The sequence below is a fragment of the Cygnus atratus genome, chromosome 5 (assembly GCF_013377495.2).
Source record: "Cygnus atratus isolate AKBS03 ecotype Queensland, Australia chromosome 5, CAtr_DNAZoo_HiC_assembly, whole genome shotgun sequence".
Taxonomy (NCBI): domain Eukaryota; kingdom Metazoa; phylum Chordata; class Aves; order Anseriformes; family Anatidae; genus Cygnus; species Cygnus atratus.
This window is the reverse complement of record NC_066366.1, coordinates 18,466,214-18,482,574: the sequence shown is the minus strand read 5'-3', so window position 1 is coordinate 18,482,574 and position 16,361 is coordinate 18,466,214. Positions and strand designations below refer to the sequence as shown.

The following is a 16,361-nucleotide window of genomic DNA, read 5'->3' as shown; positions in this document are numbered from 1 at the left end:
AGAACACCACGTGTACCGACATGGTTTTGAAGTTTTGCCATAAAAACTTACCTTTAAAAATATATTTAGTGCCATCACATGAAATTTCAAACAGTTTAAGCGCATACTAAATATGCGAACACAGTGATAGTTCCATATTTGAATCTGCTGTAGCCTATGCAAAATAAGTTTAATATTTAAAACAATAATAAAAATAAAAAGCAGCTTTCAGAACAATGTGTAAAAATTAGAAAAGTTTTATTTATCTTTCAGTTCAGCGGTTTTAAAAGTCAAGCAAAACTTCATACAGAATGAACATTTTTCTCCTTTACCAGATGAATAAGTTTGTATTGCTTGGTCCAGTCAACTACATTGGGTTTGAACATACCAAAGCACGTACACTGAAAGAAGTCTGCAAGATTCTGGAAGCATCCGAGACTGAAAATGAGAGAAACATCCATTAAACCTAATAAAAGATGACTGCAGGCATCAAAAATACACATCCACCATTAAGCAGTACTCTTAAGGTATAAAACTATCAATAAGGACAGCTGTAGGTGAAGAAACATAAGAGTTCTCTGTTCAGCATTATTGCTCTGTTGAATTTTCAACATGTATTACATTTAAGAATGAGATAAGTTTAAGTTCAACTCAAATACTTAAAATCAGTAAGATCTTATCTGCTAACACACAAGGGATTACAAAGTTCTTACATAACAGCGAAATCTTGGCACTAATTTCTTTATTGAGTCAAATATTGCAAGACAAGTCAGAAAGGGGACAGTACCTTAATTCTCCCTCTCGATCTCCAGAACAGGCATCAAGAGTGATGAATAAATTCAAGAACAATTTGCTTCCCACCTCCCAAGTAGTTTCTGCTAGTTAGATTTTGGCACAACTTCTGTATCTCCTAACAGGCAGGACTAGTGTGCCCACAGACTAGCTTTTTTTTTTTTTTTTTTTTTTTTTGCATTTACATAGTAGTGAAGCAAATCAGTACTGAATAGATACATGCCTAAAACACCCTATTCATTAATACTCACTTGTATGAAGTTCTCCTGAGTGAAACAGGATGCTTAGAAGATTTGCTCTGCATCACTAGGTTCATTCTCTCATGTGAGGTCAGTCCCAAGAAGGCAATCTTACAGAAAGGAAATTATAAATAACAGCAAAAGCATGAGTATCATAAACTCAAATTCTGGTCATACCAAAAAGTACTATTGAAAGGGGATGGAGGAGAAGAAGTTGGCTGTATCTAACAAATATCTACTGCCATAATAAAGGACTTTGGGTAAAACAGAATCCAGAAAGCTGTAACATCAATACTTCCAATGAGAAAGCAAGCTTAAATGAGATGACTGTAAAGATTACACTTTTATACAAATGTCTGTAGAAGTTTAAGATCTATAGCAGTTAAGCACTTACCTCCTCAGGTTTTGTCTATATTCTACCATAGAAATTGTTAGGAAAAGATCCTCCAAAAAAGACGAAGATGAAATAGTCAGAAATCAACGATAACTTACTCATTTTCTTGATTCCATGTCTTGTTTCAATGAGTTTCACAAAGCTCATTTTTTTTGCCCTGCATTTTTCCTTACCAATTCCCTTTTCCATTTAATTTTTTTTTCTGATGACATAATCTTATAAGCCCTTATAAATGGCAGCAAAATTGCTTTGCTACATGACATACTAAGCATCATAAAGAACTACTTACAAATGACTGTGTACAAAACACAACACATCATTGTAAATATCCTACCTAGATTTTTTTTTCCCCACAGGAAAAAATGTTATTTTCCCCCTCAGTTCCTTAGACATTACAGCAATCAAGCAGCACACATTTACAATTGTGTATTTTTTCTTGTATGCTGCTGAGCTCTGTCATGGAGTTTTCAACTGTGAGATTGAGTTTTCATGCCGTTGCGAGGCAGTAACACCAGTTCTGTTAGTTAACGAAGTTTCTTGCCTTTAAACATGCTTTTTCATAGGTTTGGAATTTTTGATGAGTAGTGAAACCAGAATTCAGTTATAGGAATGATTTTCAGACTGTGATCCTACTTTGAACAGGGGAACGATAAGTACACAAGTACCCATGAAACTTAATGGACTGTTCTGAGATTTAAGATAAGCACCTAGATGTGACATAAATTAAAGAAGTAAAGCAGATACAAAGCTTTTATGGGAGCAGGTCACCTAGAAGTTTTCATTTGGTAACTTGTTAAGAAAGGAACATAAACTAAAGCAAAATAATACCTGGTAAAGTTGAATAGTTAGCCACAATGAAGTCCATACAATATGGAAACAGGCTAGTGCGAAGATGTAGGACACCCATGGAGAACAATATGTTATCTGTGTCATGTATGTCCATGCTCCATCTTGATGGTAACTTGTTGAGCAGTGGTTTGACCAATCTGACAAGATACATTATCAGTTAATTACCTTTTTAACATAAGCCACTTAAAAACTGAACAAAAATATATTTGCACAGAATATTATATAGCCACATGCTCTAGAAATACCATTTTCTCACTTAAAAAACACCCACAATGATATGTGACTCCTTGCTAGTCTTGCTGCATAATCTTTCTGTTGTGTGTCCATAACCCACAGAAGGAACAGTCAAGGTATTAGCCAGATTTTTGTTTTGTTCATATTTTGAAGTTAACTAGTAATATTGAAGTAAGTTATTACCTCTTATTATCAAGCCTTCTGAAATTTTACTGCATGATTATTTGTAATTTTAGGACAAAAATTTATCATTTACCTTAGACATCATCATCAGTAAAAGAAGACGTGATTGTGAAAATGACAAGAAAGCAGTTTTTGCTATGTGAACTTATCCTCAGGAATTATATTACAATGGCTCTCCACATCTCCAGAATTCATTTTTTTTTCCAATTTCCCAGGGAAACACTTTGGATTATTAATGAGATATATAATTCTCTTTTCAAAATTATCACTATGCTAAAAACAAAATGAAACTTTAGCAAGTGTTCAATACAGTTATTTCTAAACAACAACAAAAACAATAAACCCTTTGCAATAATATTTTTACAAACTTATTTTCAATTGCGGGAATGGGTATACAGACTAGAATCTGTATCCTGACCCTCCTCAGCACAGCTTGCCTACGTTATCTCTAACAAAAATGGTCTCTGATATTGTATCTTCCAAAAATGGATAATCCCACTAGGGCTATATCTTAACACAACACAAACATAACAGACATTTGATCAAAGATTCCAATGTCCTGATGTATTTTCATTTAGAAAGAGAAAATTACCACTGATGAAATTTGGTATCATGTTATTTCTGCAGGTATAATTACACTAGATAGAAATAAAATGTTGAAAAATAATGACTATATGCACAGGTCCCTGAAAGCTACATTAAAATAAACTCATTGATACATACACAGAAGACTTCCATAAAGCAGCCAGACACTGGTCATAGCTAGGAACAACAGGAACGATAGGTAATAACGATGGTTCCCCATGCCTGTATTTGAGGCAAGGAAAAAAAAAAAAAAAAGCATGACATTTTAAAATGTTGCTTTACTTGTAATTTCTCCTTAACTTAATACGAGGAAGAAGAATCTAAACCATTTCCTATTATTACCTTTGCTATACTCAAGAGAGTTTGACAAGGCTGACCTCTTTCTCAACTTTCTCCTGTAAGCCATCCTGATTTACATAACAGAATTAGCTCTAATAAAGTCAACCAGTCTCTACTCCACTCCTTTAATCATTTTATTTGTATTTGTCTTTCACTGTCATCTAAGTAATTTCTCCCTGGCACTTATTAGTAACCCTTTCAGTATCAACTGTGTACTCTTCTATCTGTTCGCTTTTTAAGGAGATAAACATTAAAAAAATGTTGCAGAAATAACACATGGAATTTTCAAATTTGATAAAACAAATACTCTCACCTATGCACTGCCCAATCCACAGAGAATGCTGATCATATCTGGCTACACAGGAATCACAAGCAAGACAATGCACAGATCTCAAAGGCTTCCTTACCTAGTTGAACACAAAAGAAAGGAATACAATCATAGCAAAAGCATCTATTTTACTCAAAGTTTGCAGCATCATCTGAAGAGCACTGTCATATATGGTAACTATTACTACATAATGGGCCTCACAACACAGATAAGAGCTATGCATCTTAATTTTACCAAAAAGAAAAAAAAAGGAAGAAATAAAGCTATTTTATTAAGAATACAGTCCAAGGATCTCAAAACTTTGTCACCATAAGAGGAGAAAAGAAATCTAAGTAACACAGACAAGACAAGGCATGTAATGCTTGCATTACAAGAAGTGAGGGAAAAAACAAGATTGTAGTGTTGAGTAAAAAACAGGCTAGAAAAAGAAAAGAAATACCAAGGCTTCACTTACAAGACACGATGTGCAAAATGTTCTGAAGTCCAAGCAACCTGCTTCCGCAAGAGCTACAATGTTCTGAAAGACAAAGTTTGTGCTTGTATTTGGATCGCATTTTATGGAGGATCTATGAAGGTTTTTACTTTAGGCCTTTTGCAGATATTAAGTATTTTGAGAACCAAGCACTTGCTACTCAGGGACAAGGTAAGTTCCATGACAAACAGAACAGCAAAAACTAATGCAACTTTATTCATGCGGGGTTATTTTAAAAAGTACACACACACAGACACACACAGATTTCTAGGTTGGAAGAGACCTCAAGATCATCGAGTCCAACCTCCGACCTAACACTAAGTACTCCACTAAACCATATCGCTAAGCTCTACATCTAAACGTCTTTTAAAGACCTCCAGGGATGGTGACTCCACCACCTCCCTGGGCAGCCCGTTCCAATGCTTAATAACCCTTTCGGTAAAGAAGTACTTCCTAACATCCAACCTAAAACTCCCCTGTCGCAACTTTCGCCCATTCCCCCTCGTCCTGTCACCAGGCACGTGGGAGAACAGACCAACCCCCACCTCTCTACAGCCTCCTTTAAGGTAACTGTAGAGAGCGATAAGGTCGCCCCTGAGCCTCCTCTTCTCCAGGCTGAACAAGCCCAGCTCCCTCAGCCGCTCCTCATAAGACTTGTAGCTCTATGTTGCCAAAATTAATAAATAACATGGATGAAATACTCTTAAAGAATTATATGGTGTTAAGGCACAAGGTACCTCTCATATAGTCAGCCAGTCAGTTAAAGAGAGGAGGAGAGCTGCTATATGTAGTCTTCCTTTATCAGTACTAGATAGCTAGTACTACTAGCTAGTACTACTAGCCCTGTGGCAACAATATTGACAAAGTTAAAATTGCAGTTTATTCTCCCTGTCAGTCTGAAGAAATGCAATCATATGGAGAACAAAGAGATCACAAACAAAATAATCAATAGGCTGAGGGACCAATCAATGTTCTACGGACTGGCTGGCCATCCCTTTTTGCCTTTGTAAAATGCAACTAGGAAATAGCACGTAGTTTACATGAAACTTAAACATAAAAATCAAATCATTATACACATCTTCAGAGCACGTGACAATTTAAACCATTTCTAGCCTTTAGTACATCTTCTGAGCATGGACAATTGTAGAAAAGTACCGTGAGTACCTCTTGCTAACATTAGACAACTGGAATGGAAACCTTACAGAAGTTTTATTTATTAAGTGAAGTTCTATGTGAGTTTATATCACTGATGACATCAGTGGTATGAATCCATGTGCTTGGCTGAAGCTCACAATTCAGTAAGAAGATGGAGGCAAGGAAATCATGGCAGAACGATCAAGATATGGAAATAAGCAGTAGGAGGAGGAATTATCTGCAACCTACACTGTTTGATGATGGAGCTAAAAGTTCTTAAAGAATATCTTACTGCTTTCAAATTTAATAAAGATACAGTTGATGACAAAAAAAAAAATCAACCAGAAGGGAACACGTGGTGTACCATGCTAGTCCTTCCACTTATTTTTACAAAGTCACCTACCTCTTTTTTTTCTTTTTCTGAAGACTTAATATACCCAGGATCAGTTCTCCAAGTTTTATAGAAATAATAAAGAAAACCCACCAAGCCGAACATGACAGTGATTTCAAAAACAGTATTGGTTATATGTATTATTCAGGTTAAGGAATATATTCTTACATCACATACCACCACTATTTGCCAGACAAATAAAATATTCCAAAACCAGTGTATGATATTTTATAAGCAGTATATGAAAAGGAAAAGAATGACTTCCACTTTTCACCTCTCTGTCCCTTAGTGGCCTCTCCAGTTTGAGCTCTGGAGAGAAGCCTTTTACAACTGTTATAAACCTGCACTACAATATCCCTGTCATCCTCACTAGCAGAGTACAGACTTTTACTTTGAATATATAACAGATATAAAATGAATTCAATTTCTTTTTTCCCCTATGAAGACTTTTTCTTTTTTTGCATATCTGATTGGTATTAAGCAGCTGTGAGACTTGACTGCTGCACACACCTCTAAGTTGTCAAACAGGCTCTTATTCAGAGAGTTTTGAGTCTTGCCCTCTATTTTTTTTCCTCCCCAGTTAAAACAACTGAATAAATTCAGATAGACAAATGCATCTTCTGTCATCCTGGAGCTATATCACTCCAAAAACACACACTGAAAAACAACTTCTAAAGTAATCGAACAGCTACTGGGAAACCTTCTTTCCTCACAAATATACCAGAAAATACCAAATCCAAACTGGCATTTCTAGTCTAATTGGACATTTTTCATCCTGATTTTCCCCTTTACTTTTATGCGGTGGCTAACTGTGTTAATTAAACTATGTGGAGGGAATTCATTTCTCATCAACTCTAGAGAAGTAGACTTAAATCAGTACTTTTTAAATATTGTTCTTTGCTGCAACTTCTCTAGCAGACAAATTATTGTTGTACATATGGGAAGATAAACAGTCACTATAAACAGAAATTCTGTTTCTGCATTTCTACACTGTGGACTACAGACATCTGTAAGTCAGGTGAAAGGGGGAGAAAAACGTGTGAAGATTAATGATCTCCATGCAACAACAGAGGAACGTGGAGTGGGACAAGTCTCATACCAATCAAATTCAAGCAACCAACTTGAGAGCTTGGTCTCCTACAGCAAGGCCCATGAAGCCACCAAGAAGCAGTCAGTGCGCCCATGCCTGGACTCCAACTCCATTGCCTACCTAGCCATTACATAAACAACAAACATACTGCGAATAACTCTTAAAAATTAAGAAAAAGCAACCTTGAGGTTGCAGTACTCATGAACTAAAAATATTGCAAAGTAGCTCTTATTAAAATCAAGAAGAAAAAATATAAAATAATAGCACTGTATATTATCAATCCTACATTATAATGTATCTATTCCAACGCAATTGTGGGGTACCCTTCTGATCAACTCAGGATGATAACACATTTCCTCTGGATACTGCTTATCTATTTGCATTTCTATCGGTTTTTGGATCTGAGAGTAGTCCTTAATGAGAATTGCTGGATTTTCATTCAGTCCAGAGAAATAGTTTGACACACATAAATGCAGTTGACTGAAATACTCAGTGCTTTTATAACACTCGGATCTGTGGCCAGTTTCAGAGGAAAAAAAGATTCGTGAGAACAAGGGTTCTATAGAAAGACAGAAAACTATCTCGCTAAGCCTTTAAGAACACTTCTGTGGTCATCATCTTCAGCAGAACTTAACTCAAACCCATATGATGAGATCTTTTTTTCTTTTAATTTAATGACAAGAAGAAAACCTTAAAACCTCACAATGCAACACTTAATAACAGGATTTTCATTTAGAAAAGCACGTGTGTATCCTCAGCAGGAATATACCTGATAAGTTAATGCTAATAATTATATTAAGATGATCTTAACTGGGAACAGTACAAAAGAAAAATACCAGTTAAAGGACAAAGTAATTAAAAATGAATAGCAATATATTATAGCTGGTTTAGTACAAAATTATTTACATTTTAAATGTCTCCCTAAAGGCCTTCCTTTTCACAAAGCTTTATAATAAATGGATGACCTCTGTACAACTGAACAGGGTACTGAAAAGTGAGTGCAAACTATTAATTAAATGTTGTTGTACTCATCAGTCCAAAGCATCTTCAAATAAAGTACACAAAAGGTAGAAGTTAAGGCACTGTGCACTGAGGATGCAGCATAACCTCTGAATAAATAAACAAAGGAGACTGGAAGATCTACTTCTGAGGGAAATTAATAAATTAGTTTGCCCATTTTTTTTATTTTTTCTTTTTCTATGCAGAAGCATGAATAGCACTGTCAAATCCTTGTTATTTTATAAATAAGAAGTGCTTTAAAAATTGGAATGCATAATGCAAGTGCTATCCAGCTTTAGTACATGCCAAAATACATTACTGGATGAGAGACTCAATGAGGAACCATGAAGAGTCACATGGAGATGCTAACATAGAAAACAATGTTTATAACAAAGACATTTTGATATTCTGGTAACATTAAAAAAAATACTTCAGAATTGTACATAAATATCTGCTAGAGATAAAAGAAGATATATACTTTTAGTCCATACACAACTTTCATTTAAGCTTGAAGTTATTTAACCCCAGCACAATGTAAGAAAATCAATCTTACCAGACATTAACAGTCACGTGGAATTATCTGGGACTGCTCGTTACTATTTGCATGACTAGACTTAATTTACTAGGAAGTGTAAGGAAAGTTCTATTGCATTTCTCCAGCAAAAAGGATATCAGGCAGAAACCAGAAAAACCAGGTCACAGACATCCAGAAGACTGAACTTAGCATCAATGATGTGGGAAGATACCTTAGATTCTTGAGGCCCACAAACTGCCTGAAAGAATATGAAAAGAAAGCAGTATTTGTCGTTAATTTGTTTAAAACTTAACTTAGTGGAGTACACATTTATAATCAGTTTTGTTATTTTTAAAAAACTTCACTCAATATACTTTAAGCCTCTCTTAAAGCAATCAAAAATTGCCATACAAAGGCATTCTTTGGCCATATACATGACAGGGTTAAAAATGCAAAAATAAACTGAAGAGTGCTCTGTTCCAGCCTAAAATTATATATCTGAACTGCTGATGCACTGGGTGAAAAGAACTTTCTCTATTTACACACTAACAATATTGCCATTTCAATGAATACTGACTGTTGTGGTGTGGTGACCACTGCAGGAAACAGGAAACCTGTACAACAGCTTAAGATATCACTGAGGTGTGTGGAGCAGGGAGGGAAGGAATGGCTCATTAAAACTCATGCTGGATCACAAATACAGAGGGAAAAGTTGAAATAAAGCACGTTTCTAAGCATCATGAATGGGTATCTTAGCGTCTACCAGGTGCAGAACTTCAGTAACACTCTCTTTATCATGTAAATCATGTAAATTAGCTACGACTGCACCTTTGTTTTTCCTCAAATCTCTCAGTGATGAGAAACTATTACTTTGCACACCTAAAGACATTCCGTTTCAAGATCATTCTGAAAAGTATATATAAATATATATGGTATCTATAAAAAGTCAATACAGAGAGATAAATGCACAAACCTCACAAACAGAGCCATCCCAAACAGCAGGAAGAGAAGCAGACATCCTTTCAAAAGCCAAGAATCAGAACTTAGGTTCATGACGTATCCTATGGCCCACACCGATGTCAAGGAAGATGCCAACAGCAGGAACAGCTATTAACATGACTATTGTTAAAATATGACAAAGTATTCAAGCAGGATTTACTTCAGGAGCATTCAGATAATATAATAACAAGTGCTGAGACTCAAGGTAGATAAAGCGACAAACCAATACACTGGGGGAAGGGGGGGGGGGCAGGGGCGGAACAACAGGGAAAAGAAAAAAAATCCACACCTATACCAACTAAGCACTTCCAAAGAATTTCATTTTTGTGTATCCAATTTTGGAAGCTTTCAAAGATACAGAAGAGCTCTCAGAAAATAATTTTTATGTATTATTCTGAGCACGGAATGCTGTAGCTTTATTTCCATTAATTATTACTCACGAAATTACCTCATGTTTCTCCATTATTCTCAGTAACCTGCTATTTCTTCTGCTTCTCATTCTTTCTTCTTCCGTTAACATATAGACTATGAAGCGATTCTGAGTCTGAACTGCAAGGTCAAGCGGTGTCTCTCCCTTTAACAACAAAGTTTATTTGGTTATGTACTTCACACATAAATGTTTTCCTTTGTAACAGAAATAATAAATAAATTTAGCCAAAAACAAGAACAACTCAGTAGTTGCTTCCTCCCAACCCTTCTTACTTTAAGGCAAGGGTAGGGTAAATTCAGAGTTTGGTAGTTATAAAGACTGATACTTTCAACCAGACTGCATCCGTTTGAACTACCTTTGCACTCTCTCTGCTAACCTGAAATGCTGAACTGTCAGCTAGAATACGACATGTTTACTGAAAGGCAAGGTTTGTTGTTTATGTTAACTTCTTAAAACCAAACAGCAACATTCTAAGAGTAACACACAAAAAAGCAGCAGATGGAAAAGCTGCATAGCTCAATACACCAACCCTGTGTAACTACACTATACAAATATCTATACAGGAGATTATATATATATATATATATATATATATATATATATGTATATAGTTTCAACATTTATACTTCTTGATATCAGTTTTTACAAATATTAGGACTAAGATTTTTACATGACTAGCAATTTTGACTTGCACCTACAAACAGGGATGGACAAACACTTCAATATTTTCAGGATGACATATTCAGCCCTTTAAAGTCTTTACAAGTCTCAGTGAATACAAAGACACTTATTTTTGAAAAATCTGTCATGAGTAATGCTCTTGGCCAATGTTTTAAAGCAGAGAACAGCTGAATAAAATAAAATAAAGACAGAAAAAATCTGCGAATGACACAATTATGCTCAGAGTGATCAAAAGAATTAGCTGTTCATTAAATGAATATTGCAAAGAATCTCAGCATTCACACTTTGTGCCAGACCATAAGAAAAGTGCTCACTCCTCTTGGTTTCCCAAGTAAGGATGCTTGTCTTATTCACCTCCATGTTCCAGAGAATATCCAAAAGGTAGAGGACTCAGGCATTTCTTCACATTCATTTTATGCGTTCATGCCACACGGATGAAAGAAACTAAAATAATGCAAGAAATTGTACCTTGACATTTTTTATGTCCATGCTAGCACCAGCTTCCAGTAATAGATCTACTGCACTAATATTTCCTGATGTTATTGCCCAATGCAGAGCAGTGTTCTTCTGAACATTGTCGACAGCGTTGAGAGAGGGGTTAAACTTCAGGAGAAACTTCGTGGGTTCTTGTCTAGGTGAAAATAAAGTTAAACAGAACATAATCTATACTGGAGAGGAAACTCTTGAACACCCCGTAAAAAATAAATCACAGCTGAGATCTGTGAAGTAACAGCAGATACAGGATACTTTGTCTCCCAACAAGCTCATCAACAATAATCCAAGTTTAGAATTGGGGACTCACACTCAAGGTTTTTCTCCAGACTATATTTTAACAAACACGAGCTATACACACAGATTTTATCTTTCTACACCTTTTATAAGCTTGCATCTCCATCACATGTATTAAGCGCACTTACTGTGAACACTTTGATTTACTTTCATAAATGTTTTTTGATTTACTTTGCTATACCTAGTTAGCTGCTTCATAATTTCTCCTCTCTTAAATACCGCATATTTTGTACAAGTAAAAGAGAGGAATGTCACTTTAAACATTTTCAGAAGACTCAGGATTGTGCCCAGAAAGTGGTGGGCAACAGGTTCTTTTTAAGTTGTTCACTACTTACCCCATCACTTTTTGTGCTGATAACATTAAAGGTGTTTGTCCATTGAAGTCTGTTGTGTCTATGTTCTAAGTGTAAGAAAAAGATAACAAGCAAGTATCACTGATTTCAGTAAATGCTTACATGGTCAGATTCTGAGCTACACAGCTGACTTAGCCACACTGCAGAAGTGGAAAGAAACCAAAATATACCGGCCAAGAAGCCAACGCTCATTTAAATAAATTTTCTTCCTTCCATGGGTCTTGCACGTCATTCATTTCAGGATATGCTGAGTGTCCACTACAGATACTTTAAAAGGAATCATGTGGATATGATTCCTTTAATTCACCGTATTTCTTGTCCTCTCTTGAGCAAAAATACCATAAATAGAGTTTACGTTGGGAAGCAACATTAACTATCTTCCTTGTGTAAACAGAGGTGTATAACAGGATGTCCAACTACATAAAACTGGTTTATTAATAGAACAAAAAAATGATTACGCATCAATACATAATTAGAGATCTAACTCGTATTACCTAATCTTTTCCCTTCTCTTTCACAATGAAGGTTTCCTTCTCTCCCACCTCCACCCATCACTGAATTAGAGCAGATTTAGTTATGTTTTGTAATCACTTGCATTTTTTAATAGAACATAAACTTTCATAAGTTTGTGATGTATACCATCTATATCTACATTCCAGAAGGTGGTTTTCTATTTAAGAGAGCTCTAGGAGAAAGAAAATAAACTTACCAAATCTTTAAATCTTATCACATGGTGTTTTGAAAAAACACTCATGATCACAAAAGCACTCTCCTCTCAATTTTATTAGCGAATTGTTACAGCAGTCATCAGTTCTGCTTACTTCAGGTATAAACTAAGCAGATATCAATTAAAGTGGATATGACATAAAACATAGTCAGACTAGGTCTGATTTTTTAATAGAAATTTCTGTATTCTGTATATTACACATGCTTCAACTGATGGCCAATTGCAGAGATTACTAGTTACAAATCTGTAATCAAACAGTAGATGCTTCATGATGTACTTCATGTACTTCATATAATATTCTGTTATCAGTTTTAAAAGCCAGTTGTTATTTATACAGCATCACATGTGTTGCTGAGCGTTAACAATTCTGGATTGTAAAAGGATGACAAGACAACTGGAAGGCATTATATTTGTTGTTTGTTTGTTTGTTTTTTTAATTAAGCTTCTCTGAACATATGGCCCAGGGAAATACTTGCCAAATACCTGCTTGTCATATAGGAAACAGAACAGTAAATCCTGCAATGTATCTACAAAGCACAAGCAGCTACTCCTAACTAGAAAACAACGCTTGGGACATCAACAACATACCTGGCCCTTTGATATGAGGTAAGCTATAATGGGCATGTGTTGAAACAGCACTGCTAAATGAATGCTAGTGAATCCTTCCCCATCAATAAGACTGGGATCTGCTCCACATTTCAACAATAATATGACCATGGGCAGGTGTCCTTGTCTGTAAAGATATATGAAATGAAACTATAGTAATGACAAAAAAAAAAGTAAATCTTAATGAAAGCCTTGCCTTAGAAATTCTTAGATACCCTGAAAAAATTTAATTTCAGAATCTTGTATTTTTATTCAGGAGACATTTTTTAAAACTAAAGGTTTATATCAGAAGATTAAATGTTTATCTCAATAAGTCAATCTATGGCAAACTGGCAATTTAGCATACAGTGTTTATTCTGCAGTAGTTTCTCCCATGAGCAGTCAATCTCGTAAAAAGTATCTTTGTTCAGCAGAAGATTAAACCCAGAGAAAAGCAATGCTCTTCCAGTATGAGCATTTGCACTTAGACTAGTTATTCTAGAAGCAGTACTTAAGGTGAAATATTTCCCAGAAGAAAAGTGCATTGTTCTTTTGATCATTTTATTCAAGTCCTGCCCTGGAAGCCAGTATGATTTTACTCCACACCAAGTGCTAACAGTTATTGTTGCTCAGAAAGAGGTACTTCATGTTTGCTGTGGCAGCTATAAGAAGCCCAAGAAGAAAATCTGGCACCGCTGGGGGAAAAGGCCAAAGGTATCTATCTATATGCTGCTGAGCAACATGGGGTCATACTTTGGCTCTGCTGCTACATGCTAGCACTTTAAGTCCAGGACTGGAAGCGTGGAGCCTTACAGGTGTACACCAAGTTAATTTAGGGCAGAAGCTAAAACAACTGAAAGCAAATTAACTAGACATGACAAAGTCTGTCAAAGAACACAACATTTCCAGACTTAAACTATGCCCTAATAGGCGTCAAAAGCTAACTTCCATGAAGGAACAATATTAAGTCTTCTTTGCCTAGTAAGGCAGAACCTAAGAGGCCAAGTCTGGAAAGTATTGCTCTTGAGAAAATTCAAAATGCGAGTCTGACTAAAATACATAGATATACACATAACTCAACTTCGTGGCTTGCAAAGTTGCCAAGAATCAGAGAACACATTTCAGCATAATTATAGACATGCTATGAAATTCTGTACACGTGAATAAAGGAAACACAGCACAGATTTAAGATGACCACTTCTGTCCCACACAAAACGCGACTCTTAACACTAGCGGATTTACAATGAGTAGTTGCAAGCAGCATACCTAATGGCCCAGTGAAGGGGAGTTGAATTCAAATCTCCACCTAGCTGATCCACTACTGCACCTTTGGAAATATAGTATCTGTATAACAGCAATAAAATAAGATTAAAAAGAGTCATTAAAATATTATTCTAAAAATAACATAGCTGTAGTAGTAAATAGCTTATAATGAAAGTTTCACTAGAAAAGCAAACAACAAGAATATTTTTGCAGTGAATGATGCTACTTTGAGAAGTTGTTTAAGAAAAAACAACAGTAATTAGTAAGACACTTAAGAAATCAGCTTTGATCTTTTTTAAACAAAACAAATCCAGGAAAATCTAATGATATCATATACTACATAATCTCATGTACAAAAGAAAAGCATGGTAACTATATTTCAGAGACATTTTCACATACGTAATTGGGTTAAAATTTGAATTTTATGCTTTTCTACTTAAGCAGCACGCTCCCTTTGTTTTGAAGTACAATAGCAACAAAGCAATCATTACTAACACTAGCAGAATACTTGAAGTACTTTCACAGGGTCTCTAGAGCTTACTTAACCAGCTCCTGTCTGTTGTTTATTGCTGCCCAGTGAAGAAGAGTCACGTTTTCTTTGTCTGGTTGTCGAACATCATATCCTGCTTCTACCAGTTCTTTGCATCGCTCCAATATTCCATACCTTAAAACAGAAAAACAAGTATTTACTTATTTCTGAAACATCCTCGAATTTAAAGAATGTCACATACAAAAAAAAGTAAATCTCAATAAGCCTCATCCAACGGTTCCTACATGAACAAATTCCACTTTGCATTCAACGGAAGTCTTGCAAAAAAAGTTGGTCTGAGCCTCGGTATCTAGAATTTTCTACCTAACAAAACAGACTTGGTTGAGATTATCATTGTTTATGATAAAAATATTTATAATAGCATACTTAAATGATTTCTCTTCTTTCACTAGAGAGGTGATGGAACCCTAATATTTATTCTCCTTTTTAAAATATCCAGCATAGCTTACATTGGAGGAAGGAATACCTGTCTATTTCAGCATCGTGCAGACATAGAACATATACTTACTGTGTAGCCTTAACAATATCAAACGAGCCAGGGTCCTCAACAACTGGATGTGATCCTGGTAGCACCGGCAGATCTTTCTCACTGTGGATGCTATGACAGTTGTGCATATGAGGTCGATGAGGCCCATGGCAATGGTTTTTACACTGTTGGTTAACAAAATATCTATCAACAAATATTATTTAAATGGGGGATACCATATCTCCCTCTTTACAAGTAGAGGCACACATTGTACTTGCCAAGTTGCATTAATGCAAATAAGGAAGTAGATTTAAAGCAGTTAAAACATAAAACCACCTGACAAGAGGCTAATCTTTCTTCTCAGCACCAAGATACGGGAGGACAGAGTTAAGTTCTCCGAGACAAAATTACAAAGGCACTGAACTCCTGGCAGAACCAGCTCCCCACAGAACACCCTGACTGTAAACAACTGCTCGCCCACAGCCCAGGCTTTACACCAGCTGCGACAAGCTCCGTCCTGACGTTTTGAACACAAGAGCCCCGGGAGCCCCCCAGACAGAGGCGCACACCCATGAGCCCGTTGCGAGGGAGCAGGGAACTCCCCCGTGGGCCCAACGCGGCTCCCCAAGGTCAGCAGCCAGCGGGAGACCCCAGCCCCGGGGCCGTGCCGAGCCGGCTCCGGGGCACCCGCGGCCGGTCCCCGCCCCTAACCCGCCCCCGCCGCCAAGGAGCGGCCCGCCGGGCCCCGGCCCGCCGCCTCCCGGGACCTGGCGCTGTCTCCCCGCCGCCCTCCCGTCCGCGCGGCTCCCCTCACCGCCGGGCCGCCCCCGCCGGCCATCCTCCCGGCCCCAGCTCCGCGCCCGCCGCTTCCTGCTTCCTGGTTACCGGCGCCCGGGGCGGGGCCGGGCCGGGCCGCGGCGGCACCGGGGGACACGGTTGAGCTCGGCCCTCGGGGCCTGCGGAGCCCCGTAGTCGTGCCTCGGGCCCCGGCGCTGC

General features: G+C 37.0%; 1 protein-coding gene across 2 annotated transcripts; it reads right to left on the bottom strand.

The window, feature by feature from the left end:
* Positions 1-218: 218 nt before the first annotated feature.
* ZDHHC13 (zinc finger DHHC-type palmitoyltransferase 13) lies at positions 219-16,257 on the bottom strand. 2 transcript variants are annotated; one of them, XM_035552140.2, is made up of 17 exons: positions 16,180-16,257; positions 15,408-15,550; positions 14,891-15,013; positions 14,353-14,430; positions 13,090-13,234; positions 11,757-11,821; positions 11,101-11,263; positions 9,970-10,095; positions 9,496-9,629; positions 8,681-8,781; positions 5,932-6,056; positions 4,377-4,439; positions 3,908-4,001; positions 3,394-3,477; positions 2,233-2,390; positions 1,023-1,120; positions 219-417 (listed from the first exon to the last, which is right to left on the bottom strand). In XM_035552140.2, the coding sequence occupies exons 1-17, from the start codon at positions 16,201-16,203 to the stop codon at positions 282-284; spliced, it is 1,860 nt and encodes a 619-aa protein (XP_035408033.1). In that variant the 5' UTR covers positions 16,204-16,257; the 3' UTR covers positions 219-281. The 2 variants fall into 2 exon arrangements, with proteins under 2 accessions (XP_035408033.1, XP_050567298.1); XM_050711341.1 differs by having other exon boundaries at positions 15,408-15,497; positions 16,180-16,210.
* Positions 16,258-16,361: the final 104 nt, after the last annotated feature.

Excerpts from the sequence above, each read along its gene's own strand:
- ZDHHC13 (XM_035552140.2), bottom strand. The coding sequence starts at position 16,203 with ATGGCCGGCGGGGGCGGCCCGGCG. Across the intron at positions 15,551-16,179 it reads CCGGCGGGGGCGGCCCGGCG|TGTAAAAACCATTGCCATGG; the intron begins GTGAGGGGAGCC and ends GTTAACCAACAG. Across the intron at positions 8,782-9,495 it reads GGGATGGCTCTGTTTGTGAG|GCAGTTTGTGGGCCTCAAGA; the intron begins GTTTGTGCATTT and ends ATATTCTTTCAG.